We start from the raw sequence: 23,608 nt of genomic DNA on the forward strand, positions 1-23,608 counted from the left end.
GGGGCCCCCATGAGCCTCATCAGAACACCTTTGAATTCCGATGCCGGGGCAGGAGCCTTCACCGGCTGGAAAGAATGCAAAAGACCTTTAAGGAATTCCTTGACGAGTCAATGAGACCAAAGTGAAGACCTTCCTGGAGACCTGGTGTAGTGGGAAATAGCCGCCAGATGTACCTTAATCGAGGTGTGCGCCAGTCTGGCCTTGGCCAAAGATAGCAAATATGGAAGAATCTGTGGGCCTGTGACCCTCAGAGGGGTAATCTTCTGCGACCGGCACCACGCAGCAAAACGCTTGCACTTGTGACTGTAGCACTTCAAAGTCGACAACGCCCTGACCTTGGCGAGGACCTCCCTCAAGTCCGCAGGCAACTCATAAGGAGAGCGCCGGGGATCAAGTGCCCCTTTGTTTCCTGATGTAGAAGATCATGGTGCTGTTGTCCGTGAAGACCCTCACCACCTTGCACTTCAGAGACGCAAGGAATGACTTGAGGGCCCAGAACGCTGCCCATAACTCCAGGATGTTGATATGGAGATCCTATTCCTCTGGTAGCCATAGGTCTCTGGCGTGCAGATATCAGGCATGGGCTCCCCAACTGTCTAGGGAATTTTCGGTTGTGACCGTTTCCTGGAACTGAGGCTTCTGAAACCCTGTGCCCCAGACGATATCGGAGCAGACGCCCCACAACCTTATCGCCTGATGGAACTCGTCATCCAGCGTGATCTTGTCTGCAAAGTTTCCAGACACTTGTACACAGAGGCGGTCTAGGAACTCCTGTAGAGGTTGCATCTGTAACCTACAGAGCCGGATGAGTTAGATGTAGGACGACATCATGACGAGCAACGACTTGATGGTCTGCACCATGGCCGTCTCACCACAGCCATGGCACCTTCCTCTGAATGGCCACTCTCCTCCGAGAGTGATGCTAAGCAGGGCACTGTATCAAGTCCGGGAACAGCGCATTCTGTGATAGGGTCAAGCAGGACTTTGGATAATTGATGGAGAATCTCAGATCCGCCAGCAGCTTGACGGCCACCTCTGTGTGTCAAACTGACAACTCTTGCGATTGGGCCCGGATGAGCCAGTCGTCGAGGTAAGGGTATATGTGAATCCCTCGTAGATGCAGATGGGCTGCCACTGGTGCCAGGCAGTTCGTGAACACTCTGGGAGCAAACTTCAAGCCGAAGGGTAGGGCCTTAAACTGGTAGTGCTGTCCCTGAACTACGAAGCATAGACACTTGCGATGTTTCCTGTGAATGGGGACGTGAAAGTAGGTATCCTGCAGGTCCAACAATGTCAAGAAATCCCCTCTTTGCAGTTGGCCAAGCATGTGCTGCAACATGAGCATCCTGAATTTCTAAGACTTGTTCAGATGTCGCAGGTCCAGAATGGGGCTCCAGCCCCTGTATTCTTTCTTGCCAAGAAGTATCTGGAATAGACTCTGGAGCCCCAGAGTTACTGGGTGAACAGCTCGCCCCTTTTTGTAGCATGGCCCATACTTCCTCCAAGAGCGGAGGGATGTGATGCTCTTGACGGGCTACCAGAGATACACTGACACCTGTGCTGAAATTCCAGGGTATGTCTTTGGGCGAGTGCGTCCAGCACCCATCTGTCGGTGGTGATCTTTTCGCACTCGCTGACAGACCTAGTCTGCTGGCCTCCCACTGGGTGCACAGGTGGGGGCCCCGAGGTCTTGACCGGTTCGGGTTGCTTCAGCACCGGCACCCTGCCAGCAATGGCGACGCTGTGCTCTTCCCCCGAAGGCCTGGAAACGGCCCCTGTGGGCTTCCTGGGTCGTGGATCTGGAAGGCTGATGGTACGAGGAGGAGAAACCTTTCAAAGACCTGCCCGAATTTCCTCTGGAGGAATGAAAGGAAGAGCAGTGCTGTTGGAGGGGACCTCCCGACAGAAATTCATGGCCTTTATCCAGCAATGGCAGACACCGTTCCCCATCTGCCGGAAGCCTGTGTCAGCAACATCCAGCGCCACTGTGATGGCATGATCCAATGCTACCTCTCAATTCTAGAAGAGAGCGATCACCTCCATCCTCTTGTCAACGGGGAGGAACTGTAGAATCAGACCAAGCTTGTACCAGAGCCCCCTGTCGTACCTGGCTAGGATTGTCAGTGCGTTGGCCACCTTGATGTTGGATGCTGCGGTGTAAATCACTTTCCTCCCTAAGACGTCCAACTTCTTACATTCCCTGTGTGGAGGGACTGAGGATGATGAGAACGGGTTAGTTGACCGCTTCCTCGCAGCCGCCGAAACCACCGTATCCGGCGATGATTGCGACCTCAGGCACTTGGGCGCGGATTCTGGCACCCTGTACTACTTCTTCAGCCTATCCCGATTTGCTGGAGCCATGCAAGGGTTCTTCAAGAGGGCTAGGCCCTCCTCCCACATGTTGTCAAGGAGGGGCACCGCCATGATGGACTTCCTCTTGGCCTTGCGCCTTTGGTATAGGAAACCCTCCTTCCTGGTTTCTTCTGGCCCACCTTGGAACAGCTCGGAGGCTCTGGCAATCATGCAATGGAAGGCTCTGGCAATCATGCAATGGAATGACCCCACCTCGTCCGGTGGGGACGCCCTAGGCTGCAGGGACCCGCTGCCCCACTCCAACAATGTTGTCGTTGTCGTTGCCATATCCGTCCCTATCCCCGTGTCTGGGTCTGCTGGGGGATGTGGGGCCTGACGCAGATGTGGAGGCTAAAATGGGGGCATCAGATGCTTCCTTTTCTTTGTCGGTGGTTGGTCAAGGGACTGGGGTAGTTGGAACAGGCCCTTGTGGCATCCTCTTCTGGTTCTTCGACACCAAGGTGTGGCGGGTTGATAGGATGTCCAGAGACACATCCCTTGGCGGAACTGGCGTGATCAGAACACTAGGCCCTGCGCCGTCATCGTGGTCATCCTCCTCTTCCACTTCCTTGTGGACCGTGTGTAGGGGCTGCAAGTCCTCTTCGTCCGTGGATGAAATTTACATGGCTTGGACCATGGCCTGGAACTGATCTGTGGCCTCCTTGCCCCCACCTCTTTTTCCACCCTGACAGGCTGGAACCGGATTCTGAGGCGGTGTCCACTTCTCCGGTGCACTGACAGATCTTGTTAAAGTCACCACGGCATCCTTGCACCTCGGAGGGAGGGATACCTTCAGCGCTGTAGGGGCTACCTTCTCAGGGTCAGCCCCTTTAGCTTTTGAGAGAGCAGCGGCCACCAGCTCTATCGTCGCCAAAGAGTTATGCTGTGCCAACTGGGCCTTCTTGGGCAGCTCATCCTTCTCCTCGGTCCATGGCTTCTCAGGCTTCTCCCGCAGCTTAGCCGGGTTGGACGACTTTCTTTGCAAGGAGGAGCTTGAATGCCGGCTGGCAATGGAGGCAGAAGGTGATGCTGATCACTCCCCATTTGTCGTGGGACCCACTTCTGCGGCAACCCAGGTGGACCCAGACTTGTGGTGCTTGGTCTTATCTTAGGCACCCTCACAGGACTGTGAAGACCGCTCCTGGGGCCGACCGGCCTTGGGTGAGGCATGTCCCAGCTCGGAGCATGGGGCAGAGGCCTTGGCGTTCAGCCACGCCACCAGTCTACTGTGCCTGTCCTTTGTCGTCTTCTTGGAGAGTATGCAGCATATCTCGTAATCTCCTTCCTTGTGGTCCGGATGCAGGCAGTAGAGGCATTACAAGTGCTTGTCTTCCATAAACACGTTCCAAAGCCCGCACTTGGTGCACGATTTGAATAGGGATCTTCCTTCTTTCTTCTCCTCCATCATAGTCGCAGGTCACGAAAACTTTGATGCTCTTTGCCCTTGAGGGGCGGTGAACTTCACCGACAATGGATCCCTGTTGTCGACAGATGGAGAGTGGAGCACACAGGCTCTTTTGGAACAAAAATAGAACCTTTTTCTGTGAAAAACACGAAAAAATCTAGAAGTAACTTGCAGAGCAAACTCACAGAATCCCAGCACTGGAGCATGCTATAAAAAATCTGAAGCTGCCAGAGAAGGGTCTTGGAGAGAGCACTCTCATTGGATGGGGGGCAGTATGACCCAGAGGACAGCGATTGGTTTAGAGGAGAAATACAGTTTGTAAGTGAAAGTGAAACTTTTTCTTTTTACCGAGGATTCATGAGCATGTGAATCCATGCCAGACCTCATGCTGGAGAAAAATACATTTTCCAGTGGGTTTTTTCAGTAAAATAATTTTGTTAAACAACCCACTGACAAAATAGCTGTCGATGAAATGACCTAGAACCCTGTAGATATATTGTTCAATTTGTTAAGTGGATACGGCCATCAGTCTTCATTTAGCAGGTTACATGTAACAAAGAATACATGAGACCACAATCTCCTTTAGTATGCCCTGACTGATGCAGTGCACTGCTGTTATAGGACACCAACAAAACCAATATTAACACCACCACCCACAGCAAGTGATCTGGAGATAGAGGCTCGAGAAGCTGAAACAGTACCTCTGCCTTCATATCGTTATCCAACAACAGTGATAATAATATTTTCATCCTCTTCTACTGCTCCTCTGATGACATCTTAACCCTGTGTTACATTTAACTGTCTCAAGACATAAAAGCAGGTTTGGATGCAACCCCTCAATGATCTTACTGGCCACAGATTTAACTTTTCTTTGCCAAATGACTTTCCTATCCCCCTTGCCACTGCAGTTTATTTAGGATCTTTTAGGTGATTTAATGTTAAACCTTTGCACGGCTCACAATACTCCTCTTTAAAGGGAGGAAACATAAATAATCTGAGTTGAAAGCTGGGGATTTGGAAAACAGGTACACAGCATAGTTGGTTTGAGTCCATTGCCTGTGCCCTTATCTGCTCCAGGCCGAATTACTGCAATGCTCTCTTTGCAGACTTGTCTTTGAGGAACTTAAACGCCAGGTAATCCAGGATAATGCTCTCAGAGCTGCGCTAAACATCCCAAAATGGGAACACATCACAGCCACAAGTAGAAAGGCACACTGGCTCCTGATCTGTGAGCTCATCACCTTCAAGACACCAGCCATTACGCATAAATGTCTCTCAAACACTCCCCCAGATAGCTTGTTCAAATATTCTGTAAATCACAATCAGCCAAACCTTTGCGATCCTTCCACACCTCCCAACTCATTACTCCAAGATTCAAACAAACTACAACGTGAGGCTCTAGCTTCTGTTACGCTCACCTGGTCTCTGTGGAGGCGTTGGGGCACGGTTGCAGCCCTTCCTGAACTTGAATCACCCCTTTCAGGCCTCTCCCTCAGTAGAAAAACTATGAGCGGTAGTACTTGGGGATACTGCTCCTGTGAATTATGGAAGATATGCTCTCCGTCCTGCTACTTTTGGCAAGGGTGCATCAAATGGGATCTAGTTCCTTCACTGATCCCTGATAAGGATTAGTCCAGTCCAGCTGCAACTATGCTTCTCCTTATGATTGGTAAGTCTTTCTTGGGCTCTTGTGATGCTGTTTGTTCTGTTTAATGTCTTTATATGTTGCTCCTATTAATGCCCGCAATAATGTCTCTCTTCTGTTTTCTTCACTTATATGGAAATGCGGCCTCAATGCAGCTGTGAGATGTGATACGCAGCCAGATGGAAGATGGATGCTACCGCAATGTTCGACAGCAGGTAAGTGATGGTTTAAGGAAAAGCGCGAAGTATGGCGAAGTGCAACCTTAAACTGACTATTTTTTCGATGTCCAACCTTGTCTTCTGTTTTTCCTTGCAGGCACTGCTGTCGAGGATGGAGTGTGTCGTGCTGCGGTGCTAAAATGAAGATTTCGGCATTCCGGAAAGTGTAAAAATGAATACTTGGTTCGCCAAAGAGATGTACAGGTAAGAACAGCTTCCCCCAGTTGATAAGTATGCTGGCAGGAAGCAGGCTGTCCAGGAAGCAGGATCTTCAAAGGTAAGTCTGACCTCAGGTGATGGTGAGCGTTACGCTGCTTGCAAGTGCAGAATTAGGCGAAACGTCTGTCTTGAGAATTGGGGCCTCTTATATAGCTGAGATCATGGACACGCCCATTAGGGCCGGCTTACCAGCCACACCCTGCCACTCCTAGAGAGTGAGCATGTGCAAAGACAATCCATTAGCAGCCACACGCAAGAATACACTTGGGGCTGCTTAATGGATGGAATGTTCAAGGATAATGCATCCTGCTTAATGGATGGACTGTCTGTTCAAGGTTCATGCATCTGAAGTGCTATATCCATAATAAAAGCTTTTTGGTGTTAAATGGATGTTCTTGTTTACTTTGTTCATGAGCCAGTGTCCACCCAGGTCTCCTGTGCATGCGGTCCCGGCATGCCTATGCCCGTGACTTCATGACCATGACAGCTTCACAGTCATCACCTCCAAAAACTGGAAATCTGTACCGCTGACTAAGATCTGAATAATCATACAGGGTCTTCCGGAACCAGTTAAAACCTTTGCTCTTCTCTTTAAGTTTGGACTGAATGCTTCCGACCTTCTACTGATGCTGCGAGTTGGCTGTGTGTACATTTCCTGTAACCAGCCCCTAGATGCCTCCGGGTTTAGTGGGCTTAACAAATCCACACATAAATAAATAACCAACTAAAGATGAAAAGGATTTTCCGATTGTCCAGAATGGAAAGATACATCTCATTTACTTATTGCCAAAAATGTATAAGAAATATGAGAAAATATCTGACAAGACCATCATGAGCGGAATAGGATTGGTAACAAAACCAATGTCCAAATGTGTAGACACTCATCTCAGAAATGATGTTCATAATTTAAAATCTTACACTAGAGACATTCTAAAATGCTTACAAACGCAGTAGGAAAAGGATTATTGGCTGGTAAAAAAAATATGATGTTTAAGCAATCAAACATGGGTTAGCACTGAAAACAATAATGCTTTGATTGAAAGATAAATTGGTATCGCTTTACATGTATTGTTACATGTTGGAAGAGCTGTTGCAATTCACATTATGCAACAATGGTTAGCTTTTCAATTGATAATACTACTAAAAGCAAAAAGGGTTGTCAATGGGAGCCAAATATATCCCTACATTAACAAATCCGTTTATGGGACATTATGAGATAACACATGCCTGCTCCTCTCGAATGTCTTGTCATGGACGGCATATATTTTTGATTTGGATAGGGGGGCTAAGGGTCAACTGGATGAATTCCCTGATCAGCTAAACTTGAATGATTTCAAGATTGAATTGCCCCGTACATACCGTAAAAAGAGATAATGTTTCTTGAACTATAAATACTGCTTATGAATAATGGAATTGAAACAAGAACATTTTGTAAGGAAACAGAAGTTAATTCAGGTGAACATGTATCTAGTGGGCACAAAATAAGCACAATCAAAAATATTCCAAAAGAGAATTGGTCGGAGTAACACAAAAAACTGTAGTCAGAAGATTTTGAGAAAGAAGCAGTTAAGATCATGAAATGATTTAAAGAGGTCATCCTCAAATGATGTCCCATTAACAATGAATAAGGCACATCAAAAGATCCGATTTATTAAAGCCAAAACAAAAGCAGGATTCTGCAAATGAGAACGGTGAAGCTAGTTTTTTTTACTAGATACCTAGCTCACACAAATATATTGACAAATTCACCACATACATAAATAGGGTAGTTAACATTAAAGAATGTATCAACTGCAAACACTCCTACGATGATTACCTACTGTTTGCTGAGAGGTTCTATGCAGGGAACACTAAGAGATAATTATGTCATAGAATTAAACAACATATTTATGTGATCCACTCAAGAAATTAACAAATATCTACAGGCTCAACATTAGATTGAAGAACATGAAGATGCTGATGTTAACCCCATTTGACTATTATGGCTGTAAAAAGATTCACCAAGACAAAAGAGGAGAGAAAAAGAAAATTCAATGAGGAAAAAGGAGACAAGGCACAAATGGGCCTCATTACAAGTTTGCTGGTCCGGTAACTATGGTACAGGTAAGCTTGCCGGTACAGTAGTTACCGGACCGGCATAGGTTACATGCAGCAGTGAAGAACTGTACATTTCTTTTTTGCATCATGGATGACACATTAAAAAGGACAGTTAAATATGATTACACATATCATTTGCAGTAAGGTACAGCACAATTAAAACATTTATATATTTTGGAGCAACCTTATATATTAACTCTGATGGCTTTACTATACTTAATGATGGATTATTTAAAATTACAATGGGGGGGGGGGGAGGATTTGCTTGTCCGGTCCGTTAGAAGAGTAAAACACATACTCACATAGTATGCATCTTATCTGTTGATAATCAATTGTTAGCATTAGATGACATAAAGAGAACATGGATGCAACCTTTACATTATTAGAACAATTCATCAACAAAAAGATGTTTCTTTGTCCTTTTCTATTGTTTTTATTGTATATGACTTCATTTTACTTTTACTATCATTATGTCATTATTGAATAACTGTATAATATGACTTTATATCTTGAGTTCAATTTGGTTGTGCTTTTTATCACTTGGTGGTGGGTAGCATTGAATACTGTAATGAGCACTTTTTTCACTAAACACTAAGATGTATGAAACTTGTGTTGGCTAATAAGGAAATTAGACTAAGAAGAAACAAATATGTATACAAACTAATAAGGAAATTAGATGTATCAAGCTAAATTGAGTTAAGAAATGTTTCTTTAACAAATAAAAAAACACGTTATATTTAAGATAGAGTGCAGGCCTGCATAGCAGGTTGTTGGGAGTCTTGGAGACAGAAGGCAAAGCAACTCACTTTTGTGGGGGTTATCATTCAATAAAGCAAGGTTATAACCTGGGGCATAAGGCCAGTTTTCTTCTCAGAAGTGAAATGAGACATCACCAGTGCTTAATTTGTGGGGGTGGTTGCCGGTGCCCAGCAGCGGCACTCTTTTTTGGGCACCGGAACTCATGCGGGGCCAGCGTACGTGGAATTTCTTTATTTGTTCTTCCACTTCGCTTTGCTTCGATTAGAAATCATTGGGATTTGTCATTCTGATCTCGATCTCTCTCGTGCTTGCAGGTTGCAGGCCATGACTGGCTGGGCCTGGGAGGGGCCAGCAATAGCAATGAACAACAAACTCTTACAAACAACAGCCAATGAAAGCTACCATTCTGTTGTTACTATGTAGTATTTGATACATTCTGTATAGTAACACAGAATGTGCAATTTTCATTGGCTGTTCTTCTGAGCCAGTGAAATTACATGGTGACGTGTTGTTGTTGCCACAGGAGGCAGCACGGCACCTTCATTTCACTGTGAAGTGTGGTGGCGTGTCTTTGTCGGTCCTGACTTGTGTGAGAGAGAGCCTGCCCTGCTGCACTGCGTGGTGCGCCCTAGTTGCTTCCTGGGGCCCCCTCTGCCTGCTTTTTCATTTGTGCGGGAGCCAGTGTGTGCACCCAGCCCCCCCCCACCCTGAGGCCCCGACAGGAGACCAAGTCCCAGCCGGCAAAGCGGTTAAGTAACTTGTTGTTGCGTGCTGTGCAACCTGAGCCTGTAACAGTCAAGTGATCAGGCAAGGAAGGCCCAGATTGTGGCCCGGGCGGCGGCACGGTCCCCTAGTGGTGTCCTGACTGCCCAGGAGTCAGGACCCCACCAGGGGCCCACCCGCGCCCGGGCTTCTGTCTGTCTGACTTGTGTACAGTGTGCTGCTGACTGCAGTCAGTGCCAGGCCCAGGCCAATTTATGTGACCAGGAGTTGCCGGCTGCCGCATACTGAGTCGGATGACTCTGCAGCGGGCGGCTGAGCCCGTGGATTGTGCCCAAAAGTATGTTTTTTACTTTTTTCTTTGAAAACCTGACCTTCCCTGGGGCCGGTGGCTGGGGCCCCGCCCCACGGAAGGTAGGTTTTAAAAGAAATAACTTATTTTGAGTGGCGGCTGTGGCCCATCACTTCGAAAGGGATGGGTCCCAGCCACCCAAATATACGTTTTTCTTTTAAAATCTTACCTTCCGTGGGGCCGCTGTGCCGCGCACCTATTTTTGTCATCATCAGGCTCAGCATGGACGTGGCGTTGGTGGCCCCACGGAAGGTAGCCTAAGTGATTGAGGCAAGGCAGGGCAAAGCACAGGACTGGGCGGCAGCGTGGTCCCACTAGTGTCTGTCACAAAAGGAATGAATTATCATTTGCAACTTTGGCAACTTTTTCATTGGTGCCGAGCCCGACTTGAGACAATTGTATGCCCCAGTCCGACCCTGGATAGCATTAATCTAAGCGAAACATGAACTGTCAATTTTTGCCTTGGTGTTTCCGTTCTTCCTTTTAATGTTATTGGCCTCATTAGTTCACAAACAAGCTTCAGCGAGGGGACCCGGAACGGTGCACGTATTGGGCCAAAACCGAACCATTTCAGGCTTAAAGATACACACATGGAAACTAGACAGAGATAAACATGGTGCGCATGCCCACTAATCTGTTGTCATAAACAAAAGCACTAGTTGAGTATTCGTGTATAATTCTCAACCGTCTTTTGCTGTCATTTTTTTACACAATTCCAGCGCATGTTTTCTATCCTGATGTGTGGTTTATACACCAGATGTGGCCCCTTAACCTGGGTACAATATGCTCCGAGAATGTCTTCCGAATGAGAGCACATGCAATCCTGTCAGGATTCCATGGTACATTTCTAGATTTTCAAGGGTTCATATCTTTAAAAGACATACCATTACAATTCCAAGGTAAATTAAATAGACTTACACATTTACATTACTTAATTAAGAATTCATCATTAGCTTCAGAAAACCTTTTGAATGTAGGTTACTTAGAGGTGTGATGTTTGGGTTATGTTTGGATCGACAATTGAACTAGTATAAATATTCCTTAATGTACATTCAGGAATCACTTGAATCCCCAAAGCAAGATGGAGAGTTTTTTCTACAGCACTGATTGGTTTAAATAGTTAGGAGGTCATTTGGAATGTTGCTCCGAGTTTCCAACTGCCTTTCATTTTAGTATCCTTTGAGACAGGTCGCAGTTTAGTTAGCTCTAGCAAAGAATATATTTAAGTATATTTAATTCTAGTTTTTGAAGAAGATTTTAGAATATCCAATTACTACTAATTCTAAGCTGAAGTGAAGTTATCCAAGAAACTGAGAAGTCGTACAGAGGAAGCAAGCTAAATTTTATTAATTCTACAAAGCCTAATGTCAAGGATTTTCAGTTCGAATTACTTTGAAAAAGACTGTGTGGAAATCAAATGCTAATATTTATTAATGTTTGAGGAAAATAAGATTCAGTGTTACTATTTTGAACTTTTATTGTTATGCTTCCATTCTGCTTCTGAAAGTGTATTTCCCTGAACAACTGCGCGTTTAATATTTACTAACCAGGCGCGCGTAACTTTTTGTGTTTTACTCGCATGTTTGTTTTTTCTCGCTCGTAGTTCTTTCGGGAGCGTTTTTTCGGAAGGAACCTTACGAACGTCTTAAGCGCGTGTAAGCGTTGTGACGTCGTTTCAGGAAGTGCTCGTTTGCAGGACTATAATATTGAGCACGATACGCGCCATGACATTTTTTTTTAGTTCTGAAGGCATCGTTTCCAAGGACAATTGAGTAGAGAAGCGTCGTGTCGGCGGACATTCGTTTTTCAGGAAATAAACGGCTAGTGAAACTCTTTACAGCAACGCCGATCTTTTAAGGAGGTTCCATTTTTTGACATCGTAATTTATTGCAAGTTCATAAAGACTCTAATTCAAGTAACAGACTTTCCATATGCAATAAATACGAGAATAAGTATTTTAAGAAGTTCATTTATGAAAAATATTATCACAGTAGAAGAAGAAGGAAACATTGAGTTCTGATTTCCAGACTTCAGCTCAGCAACTACTGAATAAGCCTATCGGCAATAAAGCATAGGCTACAGGTACTACAAGGAGAGTGGTAACATTTTAGTAAACTTAGCTAGAGTGGATCGATTATTAATATATACATATATATTTGTCTCCTAGACCTCACAGACACTGAGGTGTATTTCCAGCTCCAGAGAACTACAGTGCCAGCCAGTGAAGATCTGTCTTTTGTTATTTTCTCCTCTATTCCCTTTCCCCTTGGGTTTGCCAGCTTGGTAGTTTATCAGTTGAAGGACTGTTGGGCAGGCAGAATTAGGGGGTCTGGTGGGCCCAGCATCACTCCTGCAGGAAGATTCAAGTTTGGACCTGGCTGAATCCTCAGCTAGGAATCCTTGGATAGGGAGGTGGGTGTCTGTTACACCCTGCAGTTTAGTGAAGTATGTCAAGAATAGGTCATTGGGAAGGAGATATCTGAATATGCATTCTCCTGACTCCTGAATATTGGGTGACAAAACATATTTAGTTTTTTAATATGTGTTACGGTGGAAAGAGGGCCTAAACCAGAAGTAGCACAAGCCGTTGATTTCACAACGTCTTGCAGAAATGACTTTTTCCGAGTTATACAACACCATGCTCATGCTTGAAGGAAGGGTGAAGGGGGATGCATTCATGAGATGTGATGACTGATAAGGGCTTGAGAGTAAATTGATTACACAAAACACCTGGGTGAGGTGACTGAAGAACGAGCTGAGGGCAGGGTGCTCTTCCTGGAGGTAACCGATTAACAATACTTGGTGTCAGATGGGGCAGAAGGGGTAGAGTCAAATACAGTGCAACAGTGACTGAAACAGAATGCTTTTTTATTTATTTGCATTTTTAAAGCGATCACACAGCCCAGGGGCATCGAGGCGCAGTTACAGGAGGAGCATGTCTTAGTCGCGTATTTACTACTAGCCTGTGCCAGCAGTTGCTGCAGCACCACACATTTGACATGGAGCAGCAACAGTGTGATGGGCTGGTGGTGGGCCGATCTAGGTAGGTCTAGCACTGAACTGGCGCGTCCGGCGCTCTGGCGCTGAGGGCGGTGCCGTGCCTGCACTGCAGGCAGCGCTGCGCCCAGCATTATGGGGCCAATAATTTTTGGGCACTGGTACTTATTTTTTTACAAATTAAGCACTGGACATCACTGATTGGATGGCATTAGTCTGGCGGCTATGTGCTCTTCATAGGAAATGTCCCTATTTAAGAAGGCTATGGTTAAAAAGGAAGCTTGAGAAGAAAGATTCTGTTGGCTGTAAGCACAGAAGGACGTACAGCAAAGGAAGAGCAAAGAACCACAACTTTACCAAGGTGTAATGTGTTAGGAGCTATAGCCTCTAGTTAGCAAGTTGTCAGGTCCCGTGCCTGGTAGGTAGATCTCATAAGGTAGCTCACAATGTGGGGATCTTTCAGGCTTTACTAGATGGTGTTGGACAAATATGAATGTGTGTGTTGGAACTAGCTCTGGAATGTGAAATGAACTTGGTTCAGGCCTTAACTAGTGTATTTCAGGAATTGCAGGCTTTCCTAAACCACGAGGTGGAAGGGCTTCTCGCAGCTGATTGGTTAGAGAGACATGAAGGGAGAGCAGTGAACATTCTAAACTGCCTTTCATGGGTGCTCAGGAGGTCAGGCCCTGTTTTGGTATCCTCCCACTGTACTAGGCCTCTATCCCATTTTACAAGTTTGCAGTTAAGAGCTATTAGGATCGGGAGATAAGGAGGTTTGGTGAGACAACCTGCGGCCTAAGAAGAGTAACGGTGGGGCACTGCACTCGGGTTCTTATCAACAGCAAAATGTACTTTAAGCAATAAGAGTCGGCACATGTATTTTTTTTTCCTCAGTCGGAATCAGACTGAAGGTCAAAGCAATTGTAAAGCTTGTGGACTCTGTGTCGGACTTCTTGTCAGCAGATATTTAAGTGAGTTCATGTACTAACCCCTTCAAATGATTTATATGTGTTTGCGCAGCGGCAGCTCCAATCTACTTTTAAAATTGCACAACAGAAGAAAGACAATAAATACAGACGTGCTTCATGCTTGGAGATGCACTTCTGATTGGCAACATTGTGTACCAGTGAAGCTCCGGCTCATTAAATCCGAGGAACGTCAGTTACTCACTTTACTTTCGAAATTCAAATCCGATGGTGAAGAATCACTGTCAGCAGGTGGCAGCAAAGTACACTGAATTGTTTCTGAAGAACGGAGGGAATTAAGTCTTCTCTGGGAAATAAGTCTTCTCTGAATGCTTTAAAAGAAATATTTTGTTTCCAGTTTGGATTATAAGCCTTTATATTTTACATGAGTTTGGGAACTAAATGGTTTAGTTAGTGGTAGGGCTCCCAAGTTAAATGTTTTCAAGGATTACTTCACGACCAACAAACAATTAACGGTCAAGTCCTGATTAACATCTTTTTGGGGCCAATGCTCAGGAAGAATAAACAGAAAGCAGAGTAAAACACGAAATTGATTAAAACAAAAGGCTGTGCAGCATTTGTTTTAAAGAGTTGAATTGTTCTCTCAGCTGTTGCAGAGGGTTACAGGTAACAGAGAAGGGAGTTCGAATTCTAGGTCTAGAGTTCTGATATCGTGCCTTGTTTTAACTGCATTTCTTTCTTTTCATTTCTGCAGCTACCCATCCATCCATCCATCCATCCAAGAAGATGGGAAATCTGTTGTTTGTTATTTTATCCACTTTCCCTTTCCCCCTGGGGGGGTTCGGTTTCAGCTGTAAACATTAAGTCAGCGGTAGGCGAGACACCTGAGTGGGTCTGTGGGGTTCAACAGCTCCTGCAGATTCAGGTGTGACAGAATAGGACACAGGGTAGCAGATTAAGATTACTTGTGAGGCAGCTATGACAAAATCCCTTTTACTTTATAGAGTAGCATGTGTGAGAAGATGATCTACTAGCTTAGGTTAATAGCTGCATGAAGTTCTCCAGAAGATCACATGACATCTGTTAGCAGAGTAAAGGTTGAGGTGTAGGACCATTTCACTACTGGTTGTTAAAAGGTCTGATCTGCACAGTAGTCTAAAATCTAACACAAAGATGTAAGTAAAATGTCTGAGAGGCAAACCTGTCTTGCCCAGAATGGGGACTGGACCATCGTAACAAATCTGCTCCTCTTGAAACTCCATATCAAGGCTTCATTGGAGGGCAAAGAGAAAAACATAGTGTACACTTATTTCTTTGACTAGGCCATCAGCATGTCCTTCTCGAGTGACCCCTGATTAGGAAACCTGCAGAGGAAGAGTACACACGTGTTCTGTATTGATACACATATTTATATGGGGTGTACCCCAGGTGCTAAAAGGAAACACTGCCACTTCTTCATCGCTCTCTCACCCATGCTATTTTACAAGCTGCTTGCTTAGAAAACCTGTTCTTGTATTCCTAACGTGGAATATTATTAACGCATATTGCGATTGGGTGATGGACAGCCCATTTCCACAGCCCCTGAGCTTCCATCTATTGACAAAGTCGCCTGCCTGACTCTTGTGGTAAAGGGTGGAGAAGCCATGGGGGCCGAGTGTCACCACACAATGTGATGCTGGACCTCGGGCGGTGCAGGGAGTATCCCCTGACTACCTCTCCATCGCCCATTCATTGAATGGAAGAACCTGGCCTGCTCACTTTAAGGGAAGCCCCCCCCATGGGAATAGACACTCATCAACCCTCCATTGGTGCAACCAGCTCCAAAACATGAGCCATACATAATTATCGAGACACCCAACTCCAAAGAGAAGTCCTGGCATGACAAACCAAACACCTGGCTTGGCACTATTAGGAATATCTGTCCCTTGTGGTAGTGTCGGCAACAACCATTGAAAAGGGGTAGGGTGAAGCTCTAAGATTTACTATCTACTATTTGTGTGATCAGAGCGAAACCAGCCCTTAAGGCAGAATGGGCTGGACAGAAGAAGGAGTGAAAGGTATGCATGGCAGAGTATATAAAGGAAGGCATATTTCTGCTAAGCCTTATGTGATTTTCACAAAAAAAGCCAAGGTTAAAACCATTTTTCAGCTGTCTGTCCAGTTAAATATCAGACTACTCTAACGATCTGTGCACTCAAGCGGATTGCTGTCAGGTGTCCACACATTGTAACGCCTGTAAAGATGTTAGAAGAGCTGCGGAAGAGGATGGGAAGACTGCCATCACCACCTTCATCATTGTTAAAGAACTAAGGGCAGAGGTATCACTGTGGCTGGTAGAACTTCTAGCTCTAGACATGTCCAATTTAAGTTTTTCCACAGAGCCCAGCAAGGCCACTTGCAATGTTCAAACTGAATAGCCTCTCTGTGAGCATGTCTGCGGCACAGCGTCGGAGCACATGGATGAGAATACTCTGATATTTAATGTAGCATTCTAGTTGTACAGTATGTCCTGTTCTGTTTCTCGGTCTGACGTCAAGACATAAAACCGGTGACCCATAATTACAGAAGCATTCCTCTCAACATTCAGGCCCAAGTGGAAGAGGAATTACAGTCAGTCACTGCTTAATCAGGACATTATTGAACATGTGAACGGCCTGACCCCTTTGGTGTCCCCAATTGTGCCGTGCCAAAAAATGAAAATGTAAGACATGCGTGTGCTGAACCAGGCCATTGAGAGGAAGTGACATTTATCCCCCAGGATGACAGATATGATGCACCTCCTCCATGGTGCCATGGTATTTTCAAAGCTGGACCTTAATAACGGTTATCATCAGCACAAACTGCATCCAGACAGTCACTATATGACCACGTTTACTACCCACACAGGGCTGTTTAGATGTAAAAGATTATGTTTCGGCATCCCATTGGTGGCAGACATTTTCCAGAATGCAATACATCAGATAATTCTGCACATTTCCCACTGCTTGAATTATGGCGATGACATTTTAATATTTGGGGCTGATCAGAAATCCCATGACGACAAGCTGAGGAGAGTCTGCATGGCATTAGAGGAGGCGAATCTGATGCTCAACATCAACAAATGTGAATTCAGCAAATCTACGCTAAAATTCTTTGGCCATATCTTTTCTAGTGAAGGTCTCCAGCAGAATTCCATGAAGGTACAGGCACTGGACATGACACTCGGGTGTCCAGTCATTCCTGGAAATAGGCAGTTATTGTACCCAGTACATCAAAGATATTGGATCGGTCAGCATGCCCTGAAGGTTACTCACAGGAAAAGGGGAAGAAGTCCATTGGTCGTAAGAATGTGAGGACGCTTTCAAGCAAATCAAGGCATGTATCTCATCGACTGAGTGCATGGCATTCTATGAACCTGAACTTGAAACAGAGCTGATGGTGGATGCGAGCCCCGTTGGATAAGTGGCCATTTTGGCACAGTATAAGCAAGCATCTGACTCACCCAGATGCGCTGTGGCATATGCCAGTCATAGTCTGACTCATATGGAGTGTGTCTATTGGGAGCCAGAAAAGGGAAGTTTGGTTGTTGTGTTGGCGTGCAAACACTATCATGTCAAAGAGTATGGGATCAGCTCATGGGCTGAGCACCAGTTGCACAGATGCATGCAACCAGCAAATGGATGTGCGTTCATGTGCATTTTCAAGTGTTCACCCGTCAGTATGATGCATCTTCCCCCAACAAAATGAAATTTAGTTGACACTGACATTTAGATACACTACACCTAGACTTCACTGTACAGCATGGACACAATGGTGTTTTACAGTAGCAATACTGTAATTGTGCATTATGTAACATCTTACATTTTTAAGAATGGAATTGCATGACTGTCTTTTAAAAGAAAATAAAGTTAACACATACTGGTCTTTGCCAGGCAGGTTATAGTTAGCTAATAAAAGTAGTATCCTGATTACATCCGGTTTGCAATTATTTGAAAAATAAGCACATATTGTCTAGCACTCCCACACTCTAGACTTTGGCACTTGCGGAGGAGATGACTATAGCTGCACTCTCTCTCTAGATCATCCCCTTTGAACAGAGTAAATAGGGAGCAAAGAGCCCTGAGGGCAAGAGAGGAATGCAGGATGAGCTGCGTTTCATTAAACAGGGTAAATTAAATAGCTAGCTTTGCTACACAAGTGCCAATTTAATTAGTAAACCTACAGAATTGTACAGCAAATTGCTATGAAGCACTACTTATTCTATGCCTTGCAGTGGTGCCTCCCATATTCTCTGAACCTCTGAAAATGACGGTGATGCCTTAGAACATGTGGGAGGAAGTAGCTCTGAATTTATTTGGGCCCCTAGCAAACGGCAAGCACGTTTTAGTTGCCATTGAAGAAATATCATGGTATCCTGATGTTCACAGGCACTCATGCTGGCATTCCTGCGCTTGACAAAATGTTTGTGGGATATGCGGTGCCCGCCACAGTGCAGTCTGACAACTGGCCTCCATTTAGCAGATAGGACTTTGCAGATTTGCTGAGCATCTAGGTTTTCAATATAAGAAAATCATGCCTCTGTGGCCTCAGGCCAATAGCACAGTGGAATGTTTTATGGCCAACATTAGGCACACTCTGCAAGTGTGTACCCTCACCAATGAGTAATTCATGCAGGCAATCTGCAACCTTTTCAGAAATTACAGGAGCACGCCACACAGTACCACTGGTGTGTGTCCTTCTGAATTGCTGTTCAATTGGAAGATTCTGACCTGTATACCCCACATACCAGTGGAAGGAGGCAATGACCCAGTAGTGCAGCGTGCCCGAGAGATGGATGAAGGAAACAAAAGGAAGATGAAGATTTATGCAGATGGCAGACAGAGGGTCCAAAGCTCTGGCGTTCGAAAAGGAGATACTGTGTTGGTATGGCAGGCTCAGACGTGCAAAGAATTGCCTGCGTTCCACTCCACGCCATTGAGTGTAATGAAGATAAAAAGGATCCATGGTCTCAGCAGAGGACAGTGAGTATTCCATCACTCGAAATTCGTCATGCTTCAGCAAAACGTAACGCGACATGGGCGGCATCCATGACGATAACCCCGAGTCTAACTATCCCGCATTTTCAGAAAGCTGCTCTGCATGTATGGACGGAGATGTGGACACATCAGATATCAGTGAAAGCCAAAGGAGGAGTGGATTTGGAATGTTATGGAGGTAAGAGGAGCAAGAGAGCCAGTTGAAGTAGGAGGAAGCAGGCTGGAGAAAAGCGGCCAGAAGGCAGGAGAGAAGGAAGGTGGTGGTGGATAGTAAGGTGGTGAAGGAAATGGTGAAGAGAAAGCAGCATGTGAAGAGTGAGGCAGAGAAGAGTAACATCAGAAGAAGTAAGGTGGCTGGAAAGGGATAAACAGAAGGAGCGGAAGGGGGAAAAAGAAAAGGAGGATGGAGGTAACAGCCAGAAAGGAGAACTTCCCAATTTGGAGAAGGTTGGGAGAGATCTCAGGGACAGTGTTGAGAGCCAGATGGAGGAGGTTAGAAACAGAGTAGAAGGAGAGATAAAGACAACGGGGAAGAGGTGGGAGAAGTTAAGGAGGAGGTGCAGGCACTCTGCAGGTGGGGAATAAAGCTCCAATATTAGGAATTTCTATTTTCTCTGATGAAGCCATCGTTTCTTGTTGGACCAGAACTGCAGCACTAGCTATTGGTACACACACTCAGTAAGTTATTCATGAGTTGTCAAAAATTATTTGGGCAAATATCTCAATGTCATCACGCATGCAGATTAGCCCCCATGCTCAAGGCAAACAACCTCAAAAAAAAAAACTCCTAATAAGTTTCTTTTTAATAAATACAACTGATTCTGGGTTCTTAAACATTCAGGTCTACTTGTCAAAATAGAACATACATTTCCGAGATTAGTGTTAAAATTATGTTAATTGAAAAACAAATGTATTACACTTTAACAACATGTTTCTATTGCATAATAGCCTATATTTAAACATCACCTCTTCAGCAACATAAAATGTGTGTTGCAAACTTGCTTGGCACATTTCATTATTGACTGTACAAATAGATGTGCTATTTTAAAGTGGATATTTTTTAACCAGAGTTTATTCAAAATGTTGCAAACAGATGCTAAATACTTTTGAGAAATATTTTTTTCCTGGTCAAAAATACATTTGAAAGTTTTAAAAAGGACCACACTTGGTCTGTGACTGTTCAGATCTGGGAATGTGAGGTGGCACTTACAGTCAAGCATGGTTCTTCCCAGAATGCTCTTCTCCATAGCTTTCTCCACTTCTGCCATTAGCCATGGAATAAATCCTGTCTCCACATCTGTGAATTTAGAAACACACATTTATTTTAAGAAAGGAACAGGTTTTTCTGTCTAGGTACTCTACTGTATTTAGCTACTACACATATAGTCCACACTAGGTGTATAGGCGCGTTATAAATGCCATATCATATCACTTTCTTTGGCTCTTATTTTGATGCTACCTACTTCAGCTCTCTATTGCTGATTACCTCTAATATGGCAGTTACCAATAAAACCTGTGAGTGATGAGAAGCAGTGCTGTGGCAACCATACGCCCCAGCAAACCACCTGCAACTCCCATCAAAACATCTCCCAGTAGCACACGACAAGCCTGTCCACACACTATGCACCCATTTATGGCTTGTGGCGGTGTAAGTGACCAACCTGCACAGCTAGTTAGCTCATCATTTACCTTCCCATCTCTTGACCAGGTGAGTGCCAGCAAGCAAAGGATGATGGCACATCCATCCAGCATGGCAACAGTACCCACCAACAATGATGGCCATGGGGCTGGTGCGAAGTTGCTAAACAGTACCGACCGTTATCAAGGGATAACACCCCAAAACTGTTAGTCTGCAAAAGGTCCCGTTACCAGTTACAGAATACATTTCAAAGGCACAACAAATAATGGCCACAACGGTTTGTTCTACGACCCTAACAGCAGAAGGGCACACATACCTGGCGTTACACTGCTTGCAGCGCTGAGCTTAAGCATTGAATGCCTTGGTACAGAACGAGAATCAAGGTTAATCGGCATCGATAGATACAGGCATACCCGTGGAGGACGTGGGAGACTCTTCTTGCAGAGGTTGGAACCACTTTGCTTGCCCTATTATGCATGGCCAACTGTGTTCCAGTGCAGAACAGCTGCCTACACACGGAAAGAAGAATAATCCATCCAGTGTAAACCCCCCATTTACATTTTTATCCTCGCATGCAACCAGGTTGTCAGCCATTATAAAAAAAAGCTCATTACTTGTGTATAATCACTATTGTGACCAATCTCTATTTGTATAGCATGATGCAAATAAGCACACACATTGGAGGGAGCTAATTGCTTGGTTATGTTATAGAATCTCTCAGAACGCTAGTACATAATGAAATCAAGTCTTGAATCCAATGCTCACAGGAAGGCTCTTGGTCTGAATTCTAGAACTCAGTGTTGGTCTCCCCCACAAGTAATGCACTGTAGCACCACAGGAGCGGCAGCGACTCTGGGAAATATCCAATTATCAGAAGATGCAGTGGGTCCTTGAAAGGCCTGTGGGTAGAGATCAGATCCAAACATATGGCAGTAAGGCATTCCATAAGTGTTGAGTGAGAGTGGGCACTGCTGGGTAAATTCAACTCTGACAATTACTTGTGGTTGTGGGTTGTCTAAACTCGGGGTGAATACCCTATAAAAAATGCCTCCGCACGGGGCATTAAAAAATAGTGGCACAACTGTGGACCTTGGCTCAAAAAAGCCAGCAGTGAGGGCTGCACCCCCCTGGCCTAGCGGATTCGCTAGAGTAACTTTCAGGTAAAGTATATATATATCCCCGACTTTCCAAGGATTACTTTCATTCAGAAGAAAAACACTGAACAATGGTGGAGGCAGAGAACCACTCGGTATTTGCATGAAACAAGCAAGACCACTTAGCAGCGGCCTGTGCCAATGTGCTAACAATGCCAATGCATTTCGGACATAATGTCCTTCATCAGGGCAATCAGCTATGTGTGCCATACCAGAGACCCCTGGGGCCCCAAATAGTAACATGTCATATGAACAAGCAGCAGATCAACCCAGTAAATCATGAATGATGTGGCCGTGAAAGATCTGTAGTGTGGGTAACAAATCAGGGTGAATGCATAAACATCTCAGCATAAAAGCGCCATGTGGTTTACAGTTATAAGCATAATAGTGAGCAGTTTGAAAATAGCCAGGCGACACGAATGTACAATTTGTAATGATGCATTTTCAGAGATAAAGCGATGTGCATTAGGAGAAAGGGAAGAGACATGCCGAGCTAGACCACATGACCAGGCCTGTATAACTATGACCTAGAAGGACAGGCTAGGAAAGTGCAAAAAGAAGTGAAAGTGCCTCAGAGTGCAGACAGTCATGTCTGTTTTCAACCAGTCGCCCTCTCACGAGGGGAGCGTGTCTCAATAATACTGATAATCAAGCCAGTGAACATGATTGATTGATATGATAGGTTATTTATAACTCGCTTAATACCCAGAGGGTTCTAAGCTGCCGACCCGGGGATCCAACCTGTGTTGCTCCGTGTTGTCTTGCTTGCAAGACGAGCACGTTGCCCCCGAGCTATCCTCACGAGTCAACATGGGGCCAAAGGCTGCAGTTTTCAAGAGTTGCAAAACAGAGGATGAAGAAGGCACATTTCTGTAATAATGGTGCCAACTAGGCTGGCCACGCGCTATTCTGCCTGAAACTGCCATGCTGCGTCCAGCTTACCTCCACAAGCTGCCCCCCCCCCCTGTCTGCTGGTATCAAGAGCTCTCGAGAATGAGTAATGCTTCCAAATTGTTCTTAATGCACTAGATCCACTGATCTGGTGCAGTGATCTAAAGATATGCCTGCAGGCCCCAGTGGGGCGCGTGTTGCCATGCCTGAAAGCTACCATGGAACAATGAAAAATGTTCAAACATTAACGCCTCAAGCATAATGCAATGAAGCGAATGCCAGAGATGCCCTGTAGGGTAAATCTCTGTGGCTTTTCCAAATCTCCCAATAGTCTTGCCGTCATTATCATGGCCAATGGGGCGGCTTCCAACCTAAAAATAATAATCATAGAGACGCCTCTGCTTGCAGGGCATGCGAGTGCACGGGAAGAAAGACAGCGGCAGTTTCTACCTGTACCATCTAATGCAAAACAACAGAAGTACACAGTGCTGATGATGAGAAGTGAATAGCTCATACTGTTGCCGTCTAGTGCCCGTGACTATACTAGAGCAATACTAAAAAGTAAAGGGTATGTATGAACTAAAATTAACAAAGCATGCAAGGTCGTTCAGCTAGAAACCCTAACTGAAAACACGACTCCACTATAGAGATACTCTAAGGTCCAAAGACCTAAGTGGGCGTTTAAAAAGGATAGTGAAACAGAGAGCAGAATGTACTGATAAAAGGGTGCAAAGACACTGCATCCTACAAACAGCAATACAAATGGAATGGTTACACTATTGATGTCAGAAAAAAAGCAATGTAGGTTCAGCTCCTCATTCATCCCGCTGGGTGTCAATGACTCAAGACAGTGTACCCAGAATGCTTCCCTCTGTGCTCTTCTTCTTGCAATGTCTCCATGATATCCTTTGGCATCTGATATTTCGAGGACCTGGAATTTCATCTGCACTATGGTGTGCCCACGCTCATGGAAGGGTCTTGCCACAGCTGTTTTCATTGTTCGTACGTACGTTTGACTTAAGCTCATTCCATCTTAGTCTCGCAAGTCTTTTGGTTTCCCCAACATAGTAGATCCCACATGGACATCTGATACAGTAAAGAACATTCTCTGAAGCACAAGTAGCAAAGCCTCTGAGCATGATCTTTTCTCCTGTGTGGGGGTGAAAGACTGTAGGGCCTTTAGTCACATTATTGCAATTGACACAGTTTTAAAACATGG

At 45.0% G+C, this 23,608-nt stretch overlaps 1 protein-coding gene across 1 annotated transcript in view; it reads right to left on the minus strand.

Moving 5' to 3' along the window:
• RSPH3 (radial spoke head 3) overlaps nt 1–23,608 on the minus strand; it is a 145,242-nt gene that overhangs the window by 15,346 nt on the left and 106,288 nt on the right. Inside the window, exon 7 of the mRNA XM_069607888.1 lies at nt 19,916–20,002. Within this exon, the coding sequence (XP_069463989.1) occupies nt 19,916–20,002 (87 nt within the window). The remainder of the gene's footprint in view (nt 1–19,915; nt 20,003–23,608) is intronic.

Source organism: Ambystoma mexicanum, chromosome 4q (assembly GCF_040938575.1).
Source record: "Ambystoma mexicanum isolate Mex_15411 chromosome 4q, UKY_AmexF1_1, whole genome shotgun sequence".
Taxonomy (NCBI): domain Eukaryota; kingdom Metazoa; phylum Chordata; class Amphibia; order Caudata; family Ambystomatidae; genus Ambystoma; species Ambystoma mexicanum.